Source organism: Anser anser, assembly GCF_964211835.1.
Source record: "Anser anser genome assembly, chromosome: 10".
Classification (NCBI taxonomy): domain Eukaryota; kingdom Metazoa; phylum Chordata; class Aves; order Anseriformes; family Anatidae; genus Anser; species Anser anser.
Genome location: NC_139730.1, coordinates 20,681,738 through 20,702,923, shown reverse-complemented (window position 1 = coordinate 20,702,923; position 21,186 = coordinate 20,681,738). Strand labels below are relative to the sequence as shown.

The window sequence follows — 21,186 nt, the reverse complement described above, 5'->3', positions numbered from 1 at the left end:
TTCTAATTATACCAGACAATTCACCATTTGAAAAATATGAGAAAAGGACAAAGGAGATCTTCCGTTCTTGTTACCCACACAGATGTATTACCAGACCAACAGGGTACTCATGAAGTTCAGCGTCACATTTCACACCATGCAAATGCACTTGGTCACTTCCATATAGCAGCAAGCATCAACCCTAATACAGGTGAAATAGAACTATTTATTAAACTGTTAATAATATATTTTCACAAAAAGGAAAAAATAAATAAAGGGGGCTGAGGTGCATGTTCTTTGCTTTGCCTAATTGAATAGAAGGGATTTGTAGGAAGAGTGCTATTTCACAATTCTGTCATTTGGCTTAGAGTTTTGTAAGACAAGCTGATTTTTTTTTTTTCCAGAAATCACAGACTGTCAGACTGGTTGTATTTTGAAGGAGGTCATCTTGTGCAATGCCCCTGCTTAAGCAGGGTCACCTATAGCCAGTTGCCCAAGACTTTCAGCATTTTTAAAAGCCATAATTTCATTTTTGCACATCAGAAAGCAAAAGAAATTTCACTACCTTAGTTTCAAGTCTGCTTCATGCTTGATTTGGGGAGAAAACAGTATATGATGAATGGATTACTTGCATCCTACATAATATAAAGTGAATGGGAAAAAAAAAAAGCTGTACCAGATTTTATTAGCAGGAAAACAGCTGCTTTTTGTAGAATAATTTAGAATATTTTAAAGAAGAGATTGAAAAACAATCCTGTGTGTAAAATCAGTAAATGATATGACAACACTGCGACTTAGAAAACTGAGCAATTAGACCCGTTGAATCTCAGTTACCAGTCTCATTTGAATCATTTTACTTTATTTCTTGATGCTAAAATGTCTTTCCTTTTTTTTTTCTTTTTCATTTTTTTACTCAAAACATACGTAGAAACTTGATCTGTACCTTACCTTTTCTAAACATACAGGCACAAGGTCTGTTCTACCAAAAGTGAGTTAATTGTCTTAATCAAGAAATGTGTGTGTGTTTAATAGATACGTGGTTTAAGATACAACTTTTTGATTTGTTTACAACTGTCCACAGATATCCCATCAGTTTTGGCTGGAACAGCTTTTAATATAGATGAAGGCAATGGAGGCTTTGTTGTTCACTGGTTGAATAATAAAGAATTTAATTTTACATCATCCATTGAAGTATTTATGCAGCATCTAAGAAAATTTTCTGAACAACAACTAGAACAAGATTTTGGTGATGTTGAGGTTGAAGAGGAAGAAGAAATGGAAGAAAAAGAGAGAGGTTTGCATATGAAATTAGATCATGGTTAGTAATCTTGATCTATAGCACAAGAATTATTCTGAAACACATTTATGTAGTGCAATAATTAATGCAATTATTTAACACATTATAAACAATAGTAATATATTACTAATCTAAAATAAATAGATATAGATGCAATTTTGGCTCCTGTAATAATTTGGTGGCATGAAAAACTTAAGATTGTACTCTCTGTTGGAATGCAGTAATGATAAACACATTGAAAAAGAAAGGTAGCTCTGGTTCTTTATTTCCGTTTTGGAGCTATTCCATAAAGTTATGAAATTATGACTAAGACTTGCTCTTGATTCACCTTACAATCTCAGGACAGTAATGAGGCATGAATTGATGGCAAGCTTTAAGGAGGGTTGGACATAGCTCCATTTTAATGAAACTGCACTCTTTCCAGTAGAGGTAAGCTTTACATCTTAAACCTTGCAGCACGCAATGATCCCAATTGTAGCTGTTCACAAAGGATGAGGAAGAGAGAGACATATTTTGAAATTAAAGATGAAAAACATGCCCTATAAGAAGAACTGAACATTGCTTCAGGAGCATCACCTTAGCCAGTATATGTATTCCTTCCATTTTATTAAAGATTACAAATCCCGTTTGTTTAAAATTTGAAATACTTATGTCTTCCCTTGTCTTCTCAAAGTTAAGAATGAAGAATTATCTAAGAATTTGTAAAAATAAAAGCCTTTCTACTTAAACCAGTAAGAGCTATTAAAGACAATAAACTGATGTACATTTATAGTCGTTTATAAAGTTTAGGTTCTTAAAATCTAGGTTACCAATGCAATTTATGACAAAGACCTGCTCGTGTCATCATTCTTACTGCACATGCAATACATACTACTTCATCACTTGTCACATACCATGTTACATAATAATCAAATAAATAAATAAAAGACATTAATTTGGAGCCAGCATTCATATAAAATACCTGTTTTTGTATAGTTGAGCAAAATGATCTTAGACAATTGATGTTAAGTGTCTGAATTTTTATGGTTGTATTTATTATTACTTGTATTCCATAGTTAGGGTCAATAGTCAAATGCCAGGGCCTCTCACTGTTGTACAAATAGATGAAAGATGTTTCTACCTTCAATTTGCCTGAATGTTCTTATGAGATAGCACTATTAACAGATTTTAAAATATTGTTGTTTGGAGTGGAAACTGTAGTAGGACAATACTTGCAATTTGAAAAAAAAAAAAAACACCTTATTTTCTGTTGCAGACTTGTCTGTAGATAGAGAATCAGAGACAGGGACTGGAACAGGTTCTTCAGAACATGAAGATGGAGAAAGAGAGGGAAGCCCCAGAACATCTCTACCAGCAGGCCTACGCATGCCTCTTCCAACAGTTTTGTTAGATCGGAAAATTGAGTTGCTCCTAACTGAATGGAACAGAAATCCAGATATGCTTTTTACTATCCATCCTATTGATGGTACCTTTTTGGTGTGGCATGTGAAGTATTTAGATGAACACACTCCAGGCATCTTTCGACAAGTTCAGGTGTCGTATATTTGAAATTGTTTTATTATTTATGATCTTAATGAACAGTCATTATGTTCTTGCTATTTAAATCTGGTCATCAGAATTACTTGAAATTAAATTAATTCCTGTGAAACAGTTGACGTTAATTTGGACTTACATTGGGTTGTTATATTCTAATTTTTTTTTTTTTCCCCTCCAGGTTTCATTTTCTTCTAGGATTCCTGTTGCATTTCCTTCAGGAGATGCTAGTTCCCTTAGCAAAAATATTATGATGTATGCTTGCCCTGTCTTATTAAAAGATATCAGTAATGCTGTACATCAGAAGACAGTGGACTTTCCAGAGAAAACCCTAGCAAGTAAAGGACCAGGCTTTGCTCAGAACAGCACAAATGTGAATATAATTTCTCCCATAGTGATGATGATTTCCAAACATATAGATGGCTCTCTAAATCAGTGGGCAGTTACTTTTGCTGATAAATCAGCTTTCACTACTGTGCTAACAGTCTCACATAAATTTAGGTACTGCGGTCACCGTTTTCATCTTAATGATCTAGCTTGCCATTCTGTTTTACCGTTACTGTTAACATCTTCTCATCACAACGCTCTATTAACTCCTGAATTAGACAGTTCTCAGGATTCTGACAGAATAAACAGAATAATGGATCCTATAAAACATGTGAAAGGTTCTTCTAGGCAGCAACTTAAAAATGCAGCAACCCGTACATTCTATGACCCAAATGCAATCTATAGCGAGCTGATTCTGTGGCGTGTAGACCCTATAGGACCTTTGTCGTACACTGGAGGAGTATCTGAGTTGGCTAGAATTAACTCTCTTCATACCTCCGCTTTCTCTAATGTAGCCTGGCTTCCAACACTTATTCCAAGCTATTGCCTTGGTGAGTATTCTTAGCATGATCCCATATAGAGTTAACACTGGGGGTCATAAAACTATTTTTTCAAAATAAATTACTGTTGTATTTGGAGTATATTAACTTTTCAGCAATTTTTTATATTGTGCCAATGAACATTCTTCCTTCATTTGAGACTAAGCTACTTTAAAACAGCATAGTTCATGTGGGCTAAGAGATTGTAGTTACCATGGATCACCTGGCATGCAGTAACTTCTTTGTGTGAGGTAGCAATCAGTCTCACAACAGAAAAAGGTGATCCCATTCCTCAGTGCGTTAGGCAACTTTGCAGAGTGCTGTCTGCATTGACATGGTATAGGTATCTGGATTGTTGGCCTCATACAGTTGCAGGAGGCAGTGGATTGAACAGAACTAGTGATTGGACCACTTGATTGAAAAATTTCTAGAAATGTTAATCTATTAAGCCACTCAGATACTTATTTTTTATTTATAAAGATGTTGTAGTAGTTGTTGTGTACAATACTAAAATGTAAATTGTGTTGTGAATATCACATTATTAAGTTTTATACTAACAGTGCCAGGATATTTTATTATACTAAGGCCAATCTGACCTTTGCAATTTTTAAATGGATGTCAAAGATGTTGTGCAACCTCAGAAATCTAAAATGTGCTTTAAAATGTGCTTTTTCAAAGTGCTCTTTGATTTAAAAATTAAAAAAAAAATCCCTTTGCTCACATACTAATGTTCTATGCTGTCTCAATCCCACAATGGAGCTATTCTAAACAGTTTACCTTGGATTCCTACTCTAAATCATCTCCAAGAACCCAGGGAAGCTAGAGTCCCTAAGCTCAAGTTCCAAACACCTCCCTTGGAGGTGACAGTGAAGAGAATGTAATCATTTTAAAGAAAGGCAGCATTCTTTTAGGTGTACTATCTATTGTTTTTTGCATGTGTGAACAATGGTTATAAACAATAATGAATTCTGCTTAGGTTATTCAATGTTTATGAGGAGTTTTAGTTACATAAATGAGCAGAAAGTTATTTCAAAGTCTAAATAACTTTGTTTTAATGCACATAATTTCTTGGGGTATTTGTGCTTCAGTATTTTATGACAGTCATTGTTAGAAACATTCAGATATTGTGAAGTGGATTATAATTGACTATGTGATACTATTTCATGCTATTTTTTTCTTTAACTATAAAGTATTTTTGTGTTTTCTGTAGGTACATACTGCAACTCTGCTAGTGCTTGTTTTGTTGCATCTGATGGCAAAAACCTGAGACTTTATCAAGCTGTTGTAGATGCAAGAAAACTTCTAGATGAACTATCTGACCCTGAATCATCTGTAAGTTTTATGTAGCAATGGCTTGAAAGTTTTAAAATAAAAGTTAATGTAACTTTTAAACTTTTTTTTTCCCTCTCCAGTGATTTTTCTTCTTTCCTCATGTCTGTATATTAGCTTGTATAATTACATGTTTTGCAGATGTCTGTAAACATTAGCAGACAGTAATGTGGATATTACTACTAAAAGTGGCTGAACTGAAACAAAAGATCCCTGAGAAGTTTCCCCAACTTGTAGTATGTGGTGAAAGTAAAAAATGGGATTTTTTTCTTTGTCTTCTCGGAAGAGGGGAGTCAGGAGCAAGTGGGCAGGTGAAGATAGAAGAGAAAGACTAGGGTGTATACACTTACACACTAGGGTGTGTATATGAGGGAGGACAGAGATGATGGGATAGGAGGGAGTCAGGGCAGGTTATTGCTAAGGGTAATATTGGCTCTTATTTTTTCTGTTGTAGTCTATTCTTTCTGTTCTTTTATTATGTTTCATTTCTATGGCTGAGCAAAGTAAAATCTGGCTTTGTAACTGTTACTGTATAAATAAGCACATTTTTCATTTTTCCGTTCTTCTGTTATTTTTTAAGCTATCCTGCAAGCTATAGCTTGTCAGTATTCAGATCAGTCTGAGGAACCTGTTACAGGAGCAATGACTGTGAATGGTCCAGCAAAGATCAATAGTACATTCCATTTATTTATAAGCTGTATTGATTTTTTTTTAATTTATTTCTGTGTTGTGACAAAACCTGAAGCTTTAAACAAAAGTGAAGCAGTGTATTTGAGTTTCTCATAGTACCTATACTGTTATGTTATTATGAAAAGATAAGTCTTTAAATAAACATTTACTTTCTATGTAAATTGGTATGTTATCCCCATGAATAGCTGCAGACTCAAAACAGTGCAAATGTCCTGACGAGTGCATTATTCATAACTGCCAAAATGACAACAGGGAGAAGGCTATTACTATTTACAGCAACAAGGAAAATTATAGCATCAGTTTATTGTAAATGATTGCAATTTCCTTCTGTCTGAAGAAAAAATATGCTAACTCATCCCATTTTCCTCTGTTTCAGAAACTTATTGGGGAAGTGTTTAACATTGTGAGCCAACAATCTACTGCTCGACCAGGGTGCATTATTGAACTTGATGCAATAACTAACAAAGTAAATAAATGGTTAATTCTTTAGGGTATCACATAAAACTGTTTAATAGCTTTGTTGCTGATTAACCTAATCTGTTGAAAATACAGAAAAGAGAGGACATTTCTCTATGGTGATAATGACTGCCTTGAATTTTTGTGAATGTTGAGATGCCTTGAATGTATTTGTGAGACAACTTATAGTTGTTAGGAGCTCAAAGCCTGTTGTTATAGAGCGTAACAATATTTTCTAGGCATAAATATTGTTTAAAATAAACTTGACTGAATACTGCTTTACACCCATCGTAATTTAAAGAAAGAAAAAAAAAAAAACAACTGCCTCCAGAAACCCAAACAAACAAAAAGACCACCACCAACAACAAAAAATAAAAACTACAACTTAAGTCTTCCAAAATGTGGTAATAATAGCCTTGTATGACTTACAATGTTGTGTCTTTCTCATAAGACACACTTTTACCTGTTAACTAATATAGCTACATGTTTCAATCAATGAATTGATTGAATGGTAGTACTATCAAATTTAGTTCGTATTGTTATTTCTATCTTGCAAGTTCCAGTGCTGTTTTCTGTTAGGTTGCAGCCTGGGAAAATAATTTATTTTACCATTTTTTACTTAGACATATAGACATTTTTGATATATACAAAGAAGTACTTCTCTATTTGACGATGGTTTTTTTTGTCTTGTAAGTATTAATCACATAGGACCTTCAATTTTAAGTTCAGGTTTTCAAAATATTTTTTAGAATTTTTATAGATTATTTTATGACTTGACATGAGGAGTACAGGGAATAGCTTATGAGGTAAGAAACAGTCTTCTACATAAGACCTATGTTGTGGGAAAGGCAATAGCAAGACATCCTGGGTGTCTTTTATGTTTTCTATGTGTTTTAGCTCCTTAGTCATACTTTCAAGCCTCTAATGTCCTAGTATAAAGCTTAATTAATATTTTTGGACCTTACCAACTTCTACAGAAATGGTAAATAAGTTAGTTGGGTTATTATTTTTCAGTATCCAATTTTTTTTTAAATGAATGTAGAAATCAATGTATCAATTCGGGAGGCTGAGACTAGGAGGAGCTTTGGATGTGAAGAAACAGCCTGCAAAGATTCAAAAGGGCTGCAAGCTCTGGAGTCAGGAAGAAGCCCTCTCTCTTCTACAAGAAAACACTGAATCCAGTTTCCTTAGAGGGCATCCCAATCATGATGGTGACCAAAGACTTTCCCATAATACCAATGTCATTCATGCATCCTCTCACTACCTCCTTTATCCCCATAGCACCTGCTGAAGCTCTAAAAAAACCCACATTTTATATTGAGTCAGTCAGCTTTTGCCAATTTCATCCTGGTAGGATTTCAAAAATACCTGTGTGAAGGAAGATGCCTCTCCATGCTTCTCTGGAAAAAAATGTGTTCAAGAACATGAAAACTTTGCTGTCGCTGTCTTTGGGGGACACATTTTCCTTGTCTGCAGAAATGGATTTCACTGCCAGCAGCCTCCTTTGTAGAGGGGTGGAGGTACTGAAAAGAGGTCTGTTGCTGTCAGGAGGAACAGCTGTTGAGTTATTAAGAGAAGGAGTATCAGCAGTTTCTTCCTTTTATTTTTTTTTTAGCAGATTTCTCAGTGCATTGCAGTCATCTTTCCACTGAAAATTGATAGAAGTCTAAGAGTTGTTGCCACAGTCCTTTATTCGATACCTAAAATAAATAATAATAAAAATAATAATAATCTGTCATTAGCTTCAGCAAAAATATTACAGATTAGTCTAGTATGGTAGATTTCATTGAAACTGTTGGAATATATACACAATAGGTTCTAGAACATGCTGTTCTTAATGTAAGAGATGAAATTGTTCTGTTTTTCTGATGTATTAAGATCGTTTTCAGCATTATAAAAGAAAGTTATCCTCAATCGATAGTTAGATTGTACAAAAAAATTATGTTTGTAAAAAATGTTGTTATACCATTCTGAAAGCATAACTACTGCTTGATTTTACAGTGTGGCTCAAACACACAATTACTTCATGTCTTTCAAGAAGACTTCATTTTGGGATACAAACCACAAAAGGAAGATGTAGAAGGGAAGGAAACTGAGATATTTTTCCAGCCATCACAAGGTATAGTATAAGAATAACTACTATGAAGTAGGTACCAAAACTGTTCTTAAAGAATACTGAAATCTAGCAGACATCTACTAGATTCATTTTTAATGAGAATATATTGAATTCACTGAAATGGCTGATTCACATTGCTCATATAAATCATTGTCTACATGGTAATGGTATTAAATAAAACTATTCTAATTTGCCTACAGTGAAATATTTTAACTTGTATGACAAGGTCTATTTTTCAAAATGCTTTGTGTTATATTTTAAAGATGTGTACAAAGTAGACTAGAAGCGTGTTTCCTGAATTAATATGTTGTTCCAGGTGATAAGGTGCATATGTCTTGACTTTCCCTTTTATCCTAGAAAGTAACTGGGGAATTTGGTACTAGACTTAAAAGTTTAAAAAAAAAAAAAAAAAAGGAAGGAAGCAAGCACTGTGAGAAAACTGTTTTATAATCTAGCAGAGCAGTTCAAATTGGTTAGGAAGGCAAATACATCTAATAAGTTAGATTTGTCATTAATACTCAGGTTGGCTGTAAGTCAGTCTCTATTTTACTAAGTCTTCTATAGCTCTGAACAAACTAAATATTGATTGAAATGTTATTAATAGTACCGTTTGAGTATTTTGTTTTGTAATCAAACAATTTCAAAGAGGAAAAAATATTTTTTTAGTATCAGTTTTTATCAATTGTTGAATGTAAACTTCATGATTATGGTAATGTGTTTAAATTACAGGGTATCGTCCACCGCCTTTTTCAGAAAAGTTCTACCTAGTAGTAATTGAAAAAGATAGTAATGGCTGTTCTGTTCTTCAGATGTGGCATCTTCATCTCAAATCTGTGCAAGCCTGTTTAGGTGAGTGAGTGAGTAATTGTATTTTCTTGGAGATGAACATTTAAGTAACATGACAGAAAATTTGAGGCTTGGTGTTCTAGAAGCAATAGAAGGAGTAAGGTTTCTTGCAAATATGGGTTGCATTCTATAGCTATGACAATATGAAAATTTGACTTAAGCATTGGATTCTTTATTTTAAACTCTCAGTATTTCAGAATACTATGGATATCTTAAAAATGAGTAATCATAGCATAAAATTATTTGCAGTAAAACTAAGCAGCCAATACACGATATAATTATTTTCTGCATAACTGAAGCAATGCTAAGAAAAACATCCGATTATAGCATGTTTATGCTTTGTCCACACATACAAACATTTTAACACTGTTTGCAATGATTTTTCTTTTATATAGCAAAAACCACTGAAACTACTTTATCAGAGAATAAGCTTAGTGTACCTGAACAGAAGACTGTAGATTCTTCTCCAGATATATCACCTGGCGTAAGTCCCATTCCACGATCTTCATCAATCGCTAATCTTCAGACTGCTAGTAAGCTCATTCTGAGCTCCAGACTTGTATACAGCCAACCACTGGATCTTCCTGTTGGTGTAGAAGTAATAAGAGCAACTCCTTCAGCAGGTAAATTTAACTTTTTTCTAATTAATCCACTAATTTATCTGCTAGTTCATAAGCTAGTATATTCTCAGCCTATCACTCTCTTGATTAACTGATACAGGCAACATGGGACTAAACAGGCGCTCTCAAATCCATGTCTATGTCTCTCAAATCAAAAATGTGCATTTTGCAAATCACTCGTTTCTTAATTGTATCAAGTCCTCATAGAAAAGCTTTTTGTGAAACTTACTGCTTTAATGACTGGAAACTTCTAGTCTTTATTTATGATCAATTTATACCCACTTGTTCACCTGCCAACATTAATCTGATGAGTATATGATGCTTTTTTTTTCTGTTAACTTGTTGTACTTACCCCGTCTACTTCTGTCTGTTTGTCTCTGTGTCTCTCATAATATTCTTAAGTGCCCCTCTTAGGTTTCATTTCGGTAGGCTACACAAGCCTAATCTTAATTTCCCTTATTGCATCTGATTAAAGCTTTGTATTTCTTTATTATTCTAACAATCCTTTTCAGAATTAGTTTAGTTCAAGTTTATTTTCCTTGAATAGTGACCAGAACTGCAGATGATTAATATCTAAACTGTTAAGACTGTTATCAGTCTTAAAACATTTGCCCTTACCCAGCTCCAAATTACAAAAAAAAAAAAGAAAGAAAAAAAAAACCACATACCAAATTGAAAAGTTCTCTATTAGTAGTTACAATGTTGTGTCTGTCTCATATAGGTATTTGACTTTTATTACTGATACTAAATGTTTGTTCTGACTTCAGGTCATTTGAGCTCTTCATCAATATATCCAGTCTGCCTTGCACCTTATTTGATAGTAACATCATGTTCAGACGACAGAGTGCGATTCTGGAGATGTACTATAGAGAAAGACCTGAACAGCAAAAATGAAGAAAGGGAAAGATACCATTGGAGAAAATGGCCTTTAATGAATGATGAAGGAGCAGACAACAGCAGTACAGTCACCATAGTAGGAAGGCCAGTTGCCGTTAGCTGTTCTTACACAGGACGTCTTGCAGTAGCATACAAACAACCTGTACAGCATAACGGTTTTGTTTCAAAAGAATTTTCCATGCATGTTTGTATACTTGAGTGTGAGTCTACAGGAGGATCAGAATGGGTTTTGGAACAGACAATTCATCTGGATGATTTAGTTAGGGTTGGAAGTGTACTTGATTCAAGGGTCAGTGTAGATAGTAATTTATTTGTTTACAGTAAATCAGATGCATTTTTGAATAAAGACAAATACCTGGTGCCCAGTATCAAGCATTTGGTGCATTTGGATTGGGTATCAAAAGAAGATGGTTCACATATTTTGACAGTTGGAGTTGGTGCTAACATCTTCATGTACGGAAGACTTTCAGGAATTGTAACAGATCAAACAAGCAGCAAAGAGGGTGTAGCTGTCATTACTTTACCACTAGGTGGAAGCATAAAACAAGGTATAAAGTCAAAGTGGGTGTTGCTTAGATCGATTGATTTGGTATCATCTGTAGATGGCACTCCTTCACTGCCTGTTTCTCTCTCATGGGTGAGAGATGGTATACTGGTGGTGGGAATGGACTGTGAAATGCATGTTTATGCACAGTGGAAACACGCTGTCAAGTTTGGTGATGGTGAAAATGATGTTTTCACTACTGAAGACCCAGCAACTCAAGATCCACTCAAAGCAAGCTTGATAGCAAAGAAGACCAGTGTAATTGATGGGGCAGGTATTGTGGATGATGTTTTTGGCACTCCAACTGTAATTCAAGATGGAGGCCTTTTTGAAGCTGCTCATGTTCTTTCACCTACTCTCCCTCAGTATCATCCAACCCAGCTATTAGAACTTATGGATCTGGGTAAAGTTCGCCGAGCCAAAGCCATTCTGTCACATTTAGTTAAATGTATTGCTGGAGAAGTCGCAATAGTTAAAGACACAGACGCTGGAGAAGGAACTGGTCCTAAACGCCATCTTTCTCGCACCATTAGTGTAAGTGGTAGTACTGCAAAGGATACCATCACAGCTGGAAAAGATGGTACTCGAGACTACACAGAGATAGATTCCATTCCCCCACTGCCACTTTATGCTCTGCTTGCTGCAGATCAAGATGCCACTTATGTTTCTGAAGAAACTTCTAAAATACCTCAGGGGTCTGAAGATCATGCTAAAAGAAAAACAGAGGATCAGTACTCGGATCTATTCCAGATTCAGCCTGTTACAACTGATGACTTTATTGATTTCGAGCCTGAAAAGAGGGAGAGTAAATCCAAAGTTATTAATCTCTCACAGTATGGTCCGACTTACTTTGGCCGAGAACATGCCAGTGTCCTTTCAAGTCACCTGATGCACTCAAGTCTGCCAGGCCTCACTCGACTAGAGCAGATGTTCCTCGTAGCTTTGGCAGACACTGTGGCAACAACAAGCACTGAACTAGATGAGAACAGAGATAAGAATTACTCAGGTTAGTAACAAGCATATTATTAAATTAACATTCTTGCTCTTCCCAGCTAAGGCAAACTTACTCCTTGAGTATTTTGGGGTTAAAAAAGCTGAAAGCTAGTGTCAGTTATTCATATTAGATACAGTAGAGCAAAAACCACTTTATAAATCTCTGTATTTCAAGCATAATAACTTCATCGCAAACAGCAAATTTAGAAACATACATTCCTTACATGCTGCATAGTCATATATATGCCCATGTAGTCATCTCCATATTCTAAAGTCAGTATTTTGTATTTTACAGGAAGAGATACTTTAGATGAATGTGGCTTACGATATTTGTTGGCTATGCGCTTGCACACCTGCCTTCTGACATCACTACCACCTCTGTATCGAGTACAGCTACTTCACCAAGGTAATTCTTGGAATGTGGCATTACTTTCATTTTATCCAGTTGAGCTGACAGGACCTGATAATATTTGATTTATATTGTGATACTTTTATTATCTCCATATTAATTTTAGATGACACCTGATCCATTAAGGCCCTTGTCTTGCAAAGTATATGCTTCCCTGCATGCACTGTGAACAGACAAAAATGTAAAGCTCTAGAATAGAAGAGAGATTCTGTGCCATTCAGTTTGAGCATGAATAATTTCCCCAACCAGATAACATACAAATTGTATCATATTTTACATTGTTTCTGCTGGAGGACTGAAGGGTTTGCTTTACAGAAATACATTTCTTATCTTCCCTCTAAGATAATTTTATTATTTTCATCACAGCAGGTTTTTTTCTTGCTCTGAGTAAATGCTGTTGTGAAATACAGGAAAGAAAAACAATTACTGCCTCAAGAGCATACAGAAAGGTTTCTGGGCCAGGATGGGTCTGTCTCTGAGATAACATATTTTTGCTTCTAACACCATACGAAACTCAAGAACGTATATGAACAGGGTGCTGGAAAGGAATGGAGGAAGCACCAAAGAGAAACATACATTTCAAAGAGAGAAAGAAAAAAGATGCTTCGACTGCTCCTTGAACGGTTGTGACAAACAGTCCCTCTCACATCTACCAACACTCTTTGCAAAAATCCCACTTTGCCTCTGACATATTCCATTTGTTTATTAACAAGTTTTAATTTTCTGAAATTTATTATGTTATTGTTTAGGCCTGTCTACTTGCCATTTTGCATGGGCTTTTCATTCTGAGGCTGAGGAGGAGTTGATCAACATGATTCCAGCTATCCAGAAGGGAGACCCACAGTGGTCTGAATTAAGAGCTATGGGTATAGGTTGGTGGGTCAGGAATATCAACACACTCCGAAGGTGTATTGAAAAGGTATCTTTTATTGCTTACAAATATAGTTATGTGCTGTTATGCTCTAACAGATACTTAGGAAGACTTGTGTAGAGGAGATCCCTTTGCACTCCAGCCCAGCTACTATTTTAACAGTTTTGTGGGTTTTTTTCCACATCCAGCACCGAAACATTAGTACTGTCAGATAATGTTGGCAGTTCTGATTTACCACATTTGAGTTAGGAAAGCCATTTCATTTCACAGTATGTTTAAGATTATATTACTCTATTTTAAGAAGAATCCTTCTTCAGATATATGTGACAGCATATATCTATTGATGAAACAGGAAATTATTCAATACTGGGTCTTATTTAAGAAATAATCATTTTAAAAAGTATTATTCAAGAAAAAAATACATAAAAAATCCTCTTGTCAATTCTGTTGGTTTTGATAATAAAATAGTATACAGCATAAAAGGCCTGAGCAGAAAATAAGTGCAGGTTTTACTCCTTTCTGGAGAGTCCCAAAAATAGTGTTTTATAGAAATATACACCTATATTATATAAAACCAAAATAACATCAAATCCCATTTTCATGCAGAGTTTTTTATGGGAGCTGTAATAATAGATAAAATGCAGTATATTTTTTAGATATTATTTTAAAATGTTTCCCGTAGGTATCCAAGAGATTTAAATTCTTAATTTAATAAGATTTTCAGCTTTCTTAACAAGTTTGATGGATTTGATTTATTACTAGTCTTTGCTCTGAATTACAACAATTAATGTACTCTTTGAATTGTTTGTGGAACTTCATAGTTTACTATATTTCAGAGGTAGTAAAAATAATTTATTTTAGTGTTACAGGATATTCGATGAATCCAGGAGCAAAACTTAATTGTTCTAGTCCTCTAAATCTAATGCAATTACATCACTGAGTCCTATACAGGGGAAAAAAAAATGGTCATTAAAGAAATACTTGTATTAGCTTACAAATATGTAAATAATGAATTGCAAGAGGAACTTCACCTAATAGTATAAGTCACTGTAACACTTTTGAGGAAAAGATTTTTATTTTCACAGTTGTAATGTCCCACTGTAGTGATGGGGGGGTGTTAATATCTGCAGTAGTGCTGTTTTTCTGAACCTTAAGAACATTAACTATGTAATGAACTGTCACCTATCAAAAAATTACTTTCTGCAAAACATTCTGAAAGAAATTATTGTTGCTTTATATAAATAATGCGGTCGCCCAGACCATCCTCTCTGACAGAGAACATATGTTCTTATGCTAAAAGCAAGTTTTATATTTGCAGTAATAATACTAGATTTTGCTTACTATAGGTTGCAAAAGCTTCATTCCAGAGGAACAATGATGCCTTAGATGCTGCACTTTTTTATCTTGCTATGAAGAAAAAGGCAGTGGTGTGGGGTCTGTTTAGGTGAGTTCTACTAACTGTAAGTTTGATTAAATCATAATTGAACCAGGAATGCAAAACAGAACTCATTCAGGATTAGAGTTTAATTGGTGTTGTTCAATTGATTGTATCCTAAGGTTGTATAATAAGAAGTTGTATATATTGCATTTCTTTATGCAGGTCCCAGCACGATGAAAAGATGACTGCCTTTTTCAGCCACAACTTCAGTGAAGACAGATGGCGAAAAGCTGCTTTAAAAAATGCTTTTGCTTTGTTGGGAAAACAACGCTTCGAACAATCAGCTGCATTTTTCTTGCTAGCAGGTTCACTGAAAGATGCTATAGAGGTATTAGCTTTTGAGAAATTATGTTTCAGTTTCTAGTTTGAACTTTGTAACTGCATCCTTAAAAGCTGTTCTGGTGCTCTTTTTCAGAAAGTGTGGCAGCAGGAAGGGTGTGTCTATACGTGACCCCTTTGTGCCCTGTAGACATGCCATTTACTTTCACACTACTGTTAAAAACAGCTTAGAAGCTGATCTGAAGGCCAGAAGTATTCAAATAAATCAGTTCTCAGTAGAATGGCTCCTGGGAAGAGCAGTCATAACCCTGCTGGCAAAACTTTGGTTTGTTGTAATTAAGTTGTTGCAATGCTCTGTTCAGTTTCCAACTGTTCTGCATTCCCTAATGTTAGAACATCAAGTTAAAAAAAAAAAAAAAAAGGAAATCAGAGAGCTCTTCTGAAGCATCCTGATAATCCCTTTTTAGTGGAGCTGTGATGTTTCCTGCCAAAAGCGAGGTGAGAGTTGTCAGCAGGGTCATAACTTAGGCAACATATCTCAGGAGAGAATGAAAATTAGAGAACTTTTATTTATCCTTCCTATTGTATGCAGTCAGTGAGTCTTTACCTGTGAAAGTACATTTCTGCAGATGAGTCAGTGGAAGAAAATCTTTCCAGTGATGTGCTAACATTAAAGTTGGAAGCTAAGTTTATTCGACTAGCTATAACGTCTTTACTACTGGTATATTATTTTTTGTCATGCTGATGTACTGCCATGCATACTAGAATTGCTGAAATAGAAGTCAGAACACCTCTTCCCAAATATGGAAGAAAATGTCATTTGGATATATCTCACCACATTTTTGACTCAAAGATCAATATATACATGAAAGATAAGATATGAGAGAAAAAATCTGTTCTGTAAACATATATTGCTATTCACTTCATTGTTGTTTTAAAAAACAAACTTTTCCTTATAAAGAGACCTTTTCCCCCCTTTCTTATCATAGGTGTGCCTTGAGAAAATGGAAGACATCCAGTTGGCTATGGTTATTGCTCGTTTATACGAATCAGAGTTTGAAACCTCTGCCACATATACCTCCATTCTTCATGAAAAAATTTTGGGTTGCCATAAAGATGGAACTGGGTTCAGCTGTACTAAATTGCATTCCGATCCATTTCTGAGAAGCATTGCATACTGGATAATGAAAGATTACACTAGAGCACTGGACACTTTACTGGAACAAACACCTAAAGATGACGATGAAAACCCAGGTAAGGAGAAAACATTAGTCTGATGGAATTCTCTAAGACAGAGTAGAGAAGGGGTAATACTTTCTTTGTATGCACGTACTCCCTTTTCTTGAAATGCCATTATGCTGAAATCATTTACTGGATTATGTACTAGCCCACTCAATTTCTTCTTCATTTTTTTTTCCCCAATTTCTTCCAGGGGCTCCTCTCCAACCCCCCTGTATTGAACTTAGTTTTGCTGTCAGATAAACTCTGGAGGGCCTTCCTTGTTTGGTACTTCCCTGCAATACCTCTCTACTACTTAGTGCTGGTTAGTCTTTTCCAGCAGACTTCAAATTCTCATTCTTGCTTCTAGGAATCAGCATTGTCAAGCAGGGCTTCCTATCCCGTCTCTTTTGAGATTAATGTTAAGTGACAGATAGGTGGCTCCATACATTTCTATAGTGTATTCCCTCCCCTAGGAAAATATCCATCTGTCTGGCCTTCTCAGCTTCTTGTAGGCTTAGGTGAGTGGAATATAGGAGTGAAGCAAATGTGAGAAATTCTTATCTTTCTACTCATCCAGCTCATATCTTTAATCTTTTTGTGGGGAGTAAGTAATACTTTTGTTTTGTTTTGGCAACTAGACCCCAAACTGTCTTTGGTTTTGTGTTTTAACACATCTTTGTAATGCAGGAAATAGTGCAAAGCAAAATAATACCATTTGAAAGCCATTGTCAATAGATGTCATATCTGTTTAATTCCTTAGTTATTGTCAAGTCATGCAATCCTGTGGTATTCAGTTTTTACAATTATCTTCGGACCCACCCTTTGCTCATCAGAAGATACTTCAGCTCACCAGAAGGGACTTTGGCCACCTTAGGTCTAAAAACTGAAAAAAGCTTTGTTGATAAAATTAATCTTATAGAAAGAAAATTATTCTTCACTACTGCAAATGCTCACTTTAAAGTGGGTTGTCCTGTACTAGCCCTTGAAGTTCTTTCCAAAATTCCAAAAATAAGAAAAAAGTCTACTATAACTACAGAGAAAGATGTATCTAGTCCTCCAGTACAGGCTGGTGTTCAAGATTCCAAAGCCCTAGGGGGTGGTGCTGGAAGTGGTGATATAGACTGGTCAAAGCCAATTTCAACTTCCTTTGCTCTGGAGGGTACTGTTGAATCTTCAGCACAATTTGACTGGAGTCAGCCAGCAGTAAAATTTGATGATGAGCCTCTTACTCTTGACTGGGGTGAAGACAAAAGTGAGTCAGACGATGAGGATAAGGATGTTGGCATAATGATGAAAAATTCAAAATCCAGTTCCGAGAATGAAGAACAAGATAAGAAAACCTCAGACACTAATGTCTCACAAACACCACATGGAGAGATTTCTGATACTGGAGACACTGAGGTTGATGTTATTGCTGAACAACTCAAGTTCAGAGCCTGTTTGAAGATCCTAATGACTGAACTGAGGACTTTGGCTACAGGTTATGAGGTAGATGGAGGAAAACTCCGATTTCAGCTGTACAACTGGCTTGAAAAAGAGATCGCTGCTATGCATGAAATATGCAACCATGAAACAGGTGGCGAAGACTACTGTAAAACATATACCAAAGTAAATGGGGATCTACTTGATCATGAGGATATTATGGATAAGCCAGACATTGGTTCCTATGAACGGCACCAGATAGAAAGACGTAGGTTACAAGCGAAACGAGAACATGCTGAAAGACGAAAGTGGTGGCTGCAGAAGAACCAAGCTCTTCTAAGAGTTTTTCTAAGTTATTGTAGTCTTCATGGAGCACAAGGTGGTGGTTTAGCATCTGTAAGAATGGAGCTGAAATTTTTGCTGCAAGAGTCACAGCAGGTAAAGCAAATTAAAATAATTTACTTTAACAAGTCTGAACAGTTCTGGACTGACAGTTTTGTCAAATGCTTATGTTTGTGCCTAGATAGATACCTCATGTTCTGCAAGTCTAATGTGTTTGGGGCGAGAACTTGGTATTTTAGAGTTTTGTGTATCCACATCCTGGTTATTTGGTTCTTCAGAATCTGTTAGAGGGTTACGTTACTTGTAATTATGGTACATAAATGTTGCTGTATATGTAGTAGCTGCAGCATTATATTTATGTTGCAATGAAATTATTATATAGGTATATAGGTATATTGTGATCAAAACTATAAGTTAAATTCACAGTTGATGAAGTATGATAAAATCTCATTCTTTACACCTCTGCAAATCACTGCAAGGGGGCTATAAGGGGTGGGATCTTAGTGTCAAGGCTCAACAAATAATACCAAGTCAGACAGTGTAGTGCTCCCTTTTACTATATTATGGCATTTTCTACATTTATTTCATACAGAAATAGATATTTTCCAGCAAATGTTAGTGACTAGTCTGAGCAAATACTCTGATATTGGGCAAATCACTTACCTGGCTCCGGTCCCAGGTTTTTCACATTTAAAACAGGAGCAATAGTTGAGTGTTTTGGTGGCGGTGGACTTAGTCTGTCATTTTAAAAGGGGGGGGGGGGGGAGGAATGAAAAAAAACCTGTTCTTTTTCACTTGAGAAATGCAGATTAATGCAAATTTGGCTTTTATTATTAAACTCAGATCAGTCACTACTATGTCAACCCATGCTACTACAAGTGCACATCTAGTTGCTGTTTTTAAGTAGACAATCCCAACACTTCTTAATGAACTACATAAAAATACTTTTCCTGCACTAAATCAAAAAGTGTTCGAGCAAACTTGGCTGTCAGGTCATTCGTGTTTTTACAGTAAATAAGAATTTACTGAGTAGATGTCAGTGGAAGAGAATAAATAACCCTAGAAAAAGTATAAATAAAATTACTGTTTTTCATTGTTGTTGTTTGTTTGTTCTCAAAGTAATCATTTTAAATGCAATCTTTTCTTTTAAACAGGAAACTACTGTAAAGCAACTTCAGTCTCCACTTCCATTACCCACAACGCTACCATTGCTTTCTGCAAGCATAGCATCCACAAAAACTGTGATAGCTAATCCTGTGCTGTATTTAAACAACCACATCCATGATATTCTTTACACTATTGTGCAGATGAAATCACCACCACATCCTAATATTGAAGACGTCAAGGTAACGAAAACAGTTCTCAGAAAAGGCTAAATGATTATTTATAAAATGGGGAGAAAGCCCGCAAAAATAGCGTATGAGTTAACTTTTCAGCACTTACCCCTTTCACAATACTGACCTTCTCCCTTAAGCCTAGAGAACTGAAAATGGTAGATAACCACTTGTTTTCTGACATTTTTTGGAATCTGGTTAGTTCCCTTTCATCCAAATTCTGGTCAGTCATTCTCAGGAAAATATTCCAAGTTTGGATGTTCACTAAAGTACTGAATTCGTGCTCTTAATCATGATCCTATAACTGTCATCATCCAGGTCAAATCTGGAAGGGAGATTATGAAAGTAGAGATGGGAGGCTGTAAGATACAGCTTTCTCATAACTATAAATCTTACTCCAGCACAAATTTCTCCAGTTGTACTGATTTTCCTGGAGTTGTGATGAATTACTTTATCTGGCTCCATACCCTACAGTGAATAAAGACTGTTCAGATTCATTAAGTAGAGGGAGAAAAAAGCCAAATAGCCCAAGACTATTGCATAGTTAATTAGTAAGATGCTAAATCATTAGATTGTGCATTTAGATCAGTACTCATATTCATTAAATGAATTTGATTTTCTATTGACTAGATGAAAGTAGAGAAGAAATAGGAAACTAAGTGGGTTGTCCCATTGCAAGTCAGTTAAAGATTTCTAAAACTGTAACCCAACCTCATTTATTTCTCATTTACTCATTATGCAATAGTAAGCATCTTTTTAACTCTAAAAACTCACATTTTACATGCATTTTTATTTAAAAGAGAGTTCAGAGAAAACTGACACTTACTAACTGCAAAACCCTTTAGATGATTTATATCTGTAATCTGAGATCTAACATCTTATTAAATAGATGGTAGGAAAAGTTGGAAACAAAGAACTGATTTTAAAAAAAGCTTACAAGCTTACATTTTTAGCAGTTTCACATTACCATTTTCGTCACACTTTGGATTCCATCAGACTTTCTAAGAAATTTTTGCATTTCTTCTTCTATTTAAGAACTAGAGCATTTCTGCTGCATTGCAAGGCACTAACGGAGTACTATTCATGTTACTGAGAGACTCCTGAAAAATTTTAAGCATAAAACTGAGGTGAAAAAGAGATTATATATATAATAAAATAATCATACAATTACACAAACTTTTGTATTACGCGTATGAAGCAACTAATACTATATTGAGCTATGATGTCATATAATATGGCTTCCAAGAACCATTCCTACTATAGAAATCATTATTACAGCATTGTGAGAGTTCTATAAAGTCAGTTATCTTGACGTAATATTAGATGACATAATATTAGAATACGTATGTTTAGATTTTGACTGTTATCGACTAATCTCCATCAATCAGTTGAATTTTTAAAATACTGTATTGTAAACCTAAGGTTATTTTTAATTACCATTTCCTGCACTTGGTTTAAAACTAGGAGATTTCTGTATAACACATTTTCAAATGCTTTTTAGAAAGAAATGCGGTTTACACACCATTTATGTATAATTTATATATAACTTACCAGCTGTTTTTATTTTAGGTGTACACGCTTCATTCTTTAGCAGCTTCACTTTCTGCTTCCATTTATCAAGCACTGTGTGACAGCCACAGTTACAGGTACAAATAGAAGTTTTCTTACAGTCCTACATTTGGAGTATACTTCGTGCATCCAAAA

At 35.1% G+C, this 21,186-nt stretch overlaps 1 protein-coding gene and 1 long non-coding RNA gene across 9 annotated transcripts in view; one reads left to right on the top strand and one right to left on the bottom strand.

Annotated features, from left to right (window-relative positions):
* The window catches only part of DMXL2 (Dmx like 2), a 55,354-nt gene that overhangs the window by 16,610 nt on the left and 17,558 nt on the right, over window positions 1-21,186 (top strand). For 5 of the 7 annotated variants that reach the window (XM_083850073.1, XM_083850070.1, XM_083850072.1 and 2 more), the window contains exons 9-26: window positions 16-190; window positions 1,061-1,297; window positions 2,532-2,809; window positions 2,991-3,687; window positions 4,886-5,007; window positions 6,071-6,160; window positions 8,152-8,269; window positions 8,996-9,115; window positions 9,508-9,735; window positions 10,500-12,179; window positions 12,462-12,572; window positions 13,325-13,494; window positions 14,793-14,890; window positions 15,047-15,212; window positions 16,153-16,417; window positions 17,145-18,244; window positions 19,303-19,494; window positions 21,052-21,128. In XM_083850073.1, the coding sequence (XP_083706199.1) occupies window positions 16-190; window positions 1,061-1,297; window positions 2,532-2,809; window positions 2,991-3,687; window positions 4,886-5,007; window positions 6,071-6,160; window positions 8,152-8,269; window positions 8,996-9,115; window positions 9,508-9,735; window positions 10,500-12,179; window positions 12,462-12,572; window positions 13,325-13,494; window positions 14,793-14,890; window positions 15,047-15,212; window positions 16,153-16,417; window positions 17,145-18,244; window positions 19,303-19,494; window positions 21,052-21,128 (5,924 nt within the window). Of the gene's footprint in view, window positions 1-15; window positions 191-1,060; window positions 1,298-1,323; window positions 1,706-2,531; window positions 2,810-2,990; window positions 3,688-4,885; window positions 5,008-6,070; window positions 6,161-8,151; window positions 8,270-8,995; window positions 9,116-9,507; window positions 9,736-10,499; window positions 12,180-12,461; window positions 12,573-13,324; window positions 13,495-14,792; window positions 14,891-15,046; window positions 15,213-16,152; window positions 16,418-17,144; window positions 18,245-19,302; window positions 19,495-21,051; window positions 21,129-21,186 lie in introns of those variants that run through there. The other 2 variants (XM_083850071.1, XM_083850075.1) reach the window with 2 other exon arrangements.
* Window positions 7,670-21,171, bottom strand: LOC310904868. 2 transcript variants are annotated; one of them, XR_014588652.1, is made up of 5 exons: window positions 21,034-21,171; window positions 19,610-20,582; window positions 12,023-12,148; window positions 9,553-9,696; window positions 7,670-7,850 (listed from the first exon to the last, which is right to left on the bottom strand). It is a non-coding gene; the product is annotated as an uncharacterized lncRNA (long non-coding RNA). The 2 variants fall into 2 exon arrangements; XR_014588653.1 differs by having other exon boundaries at window positions 19,610-21,045.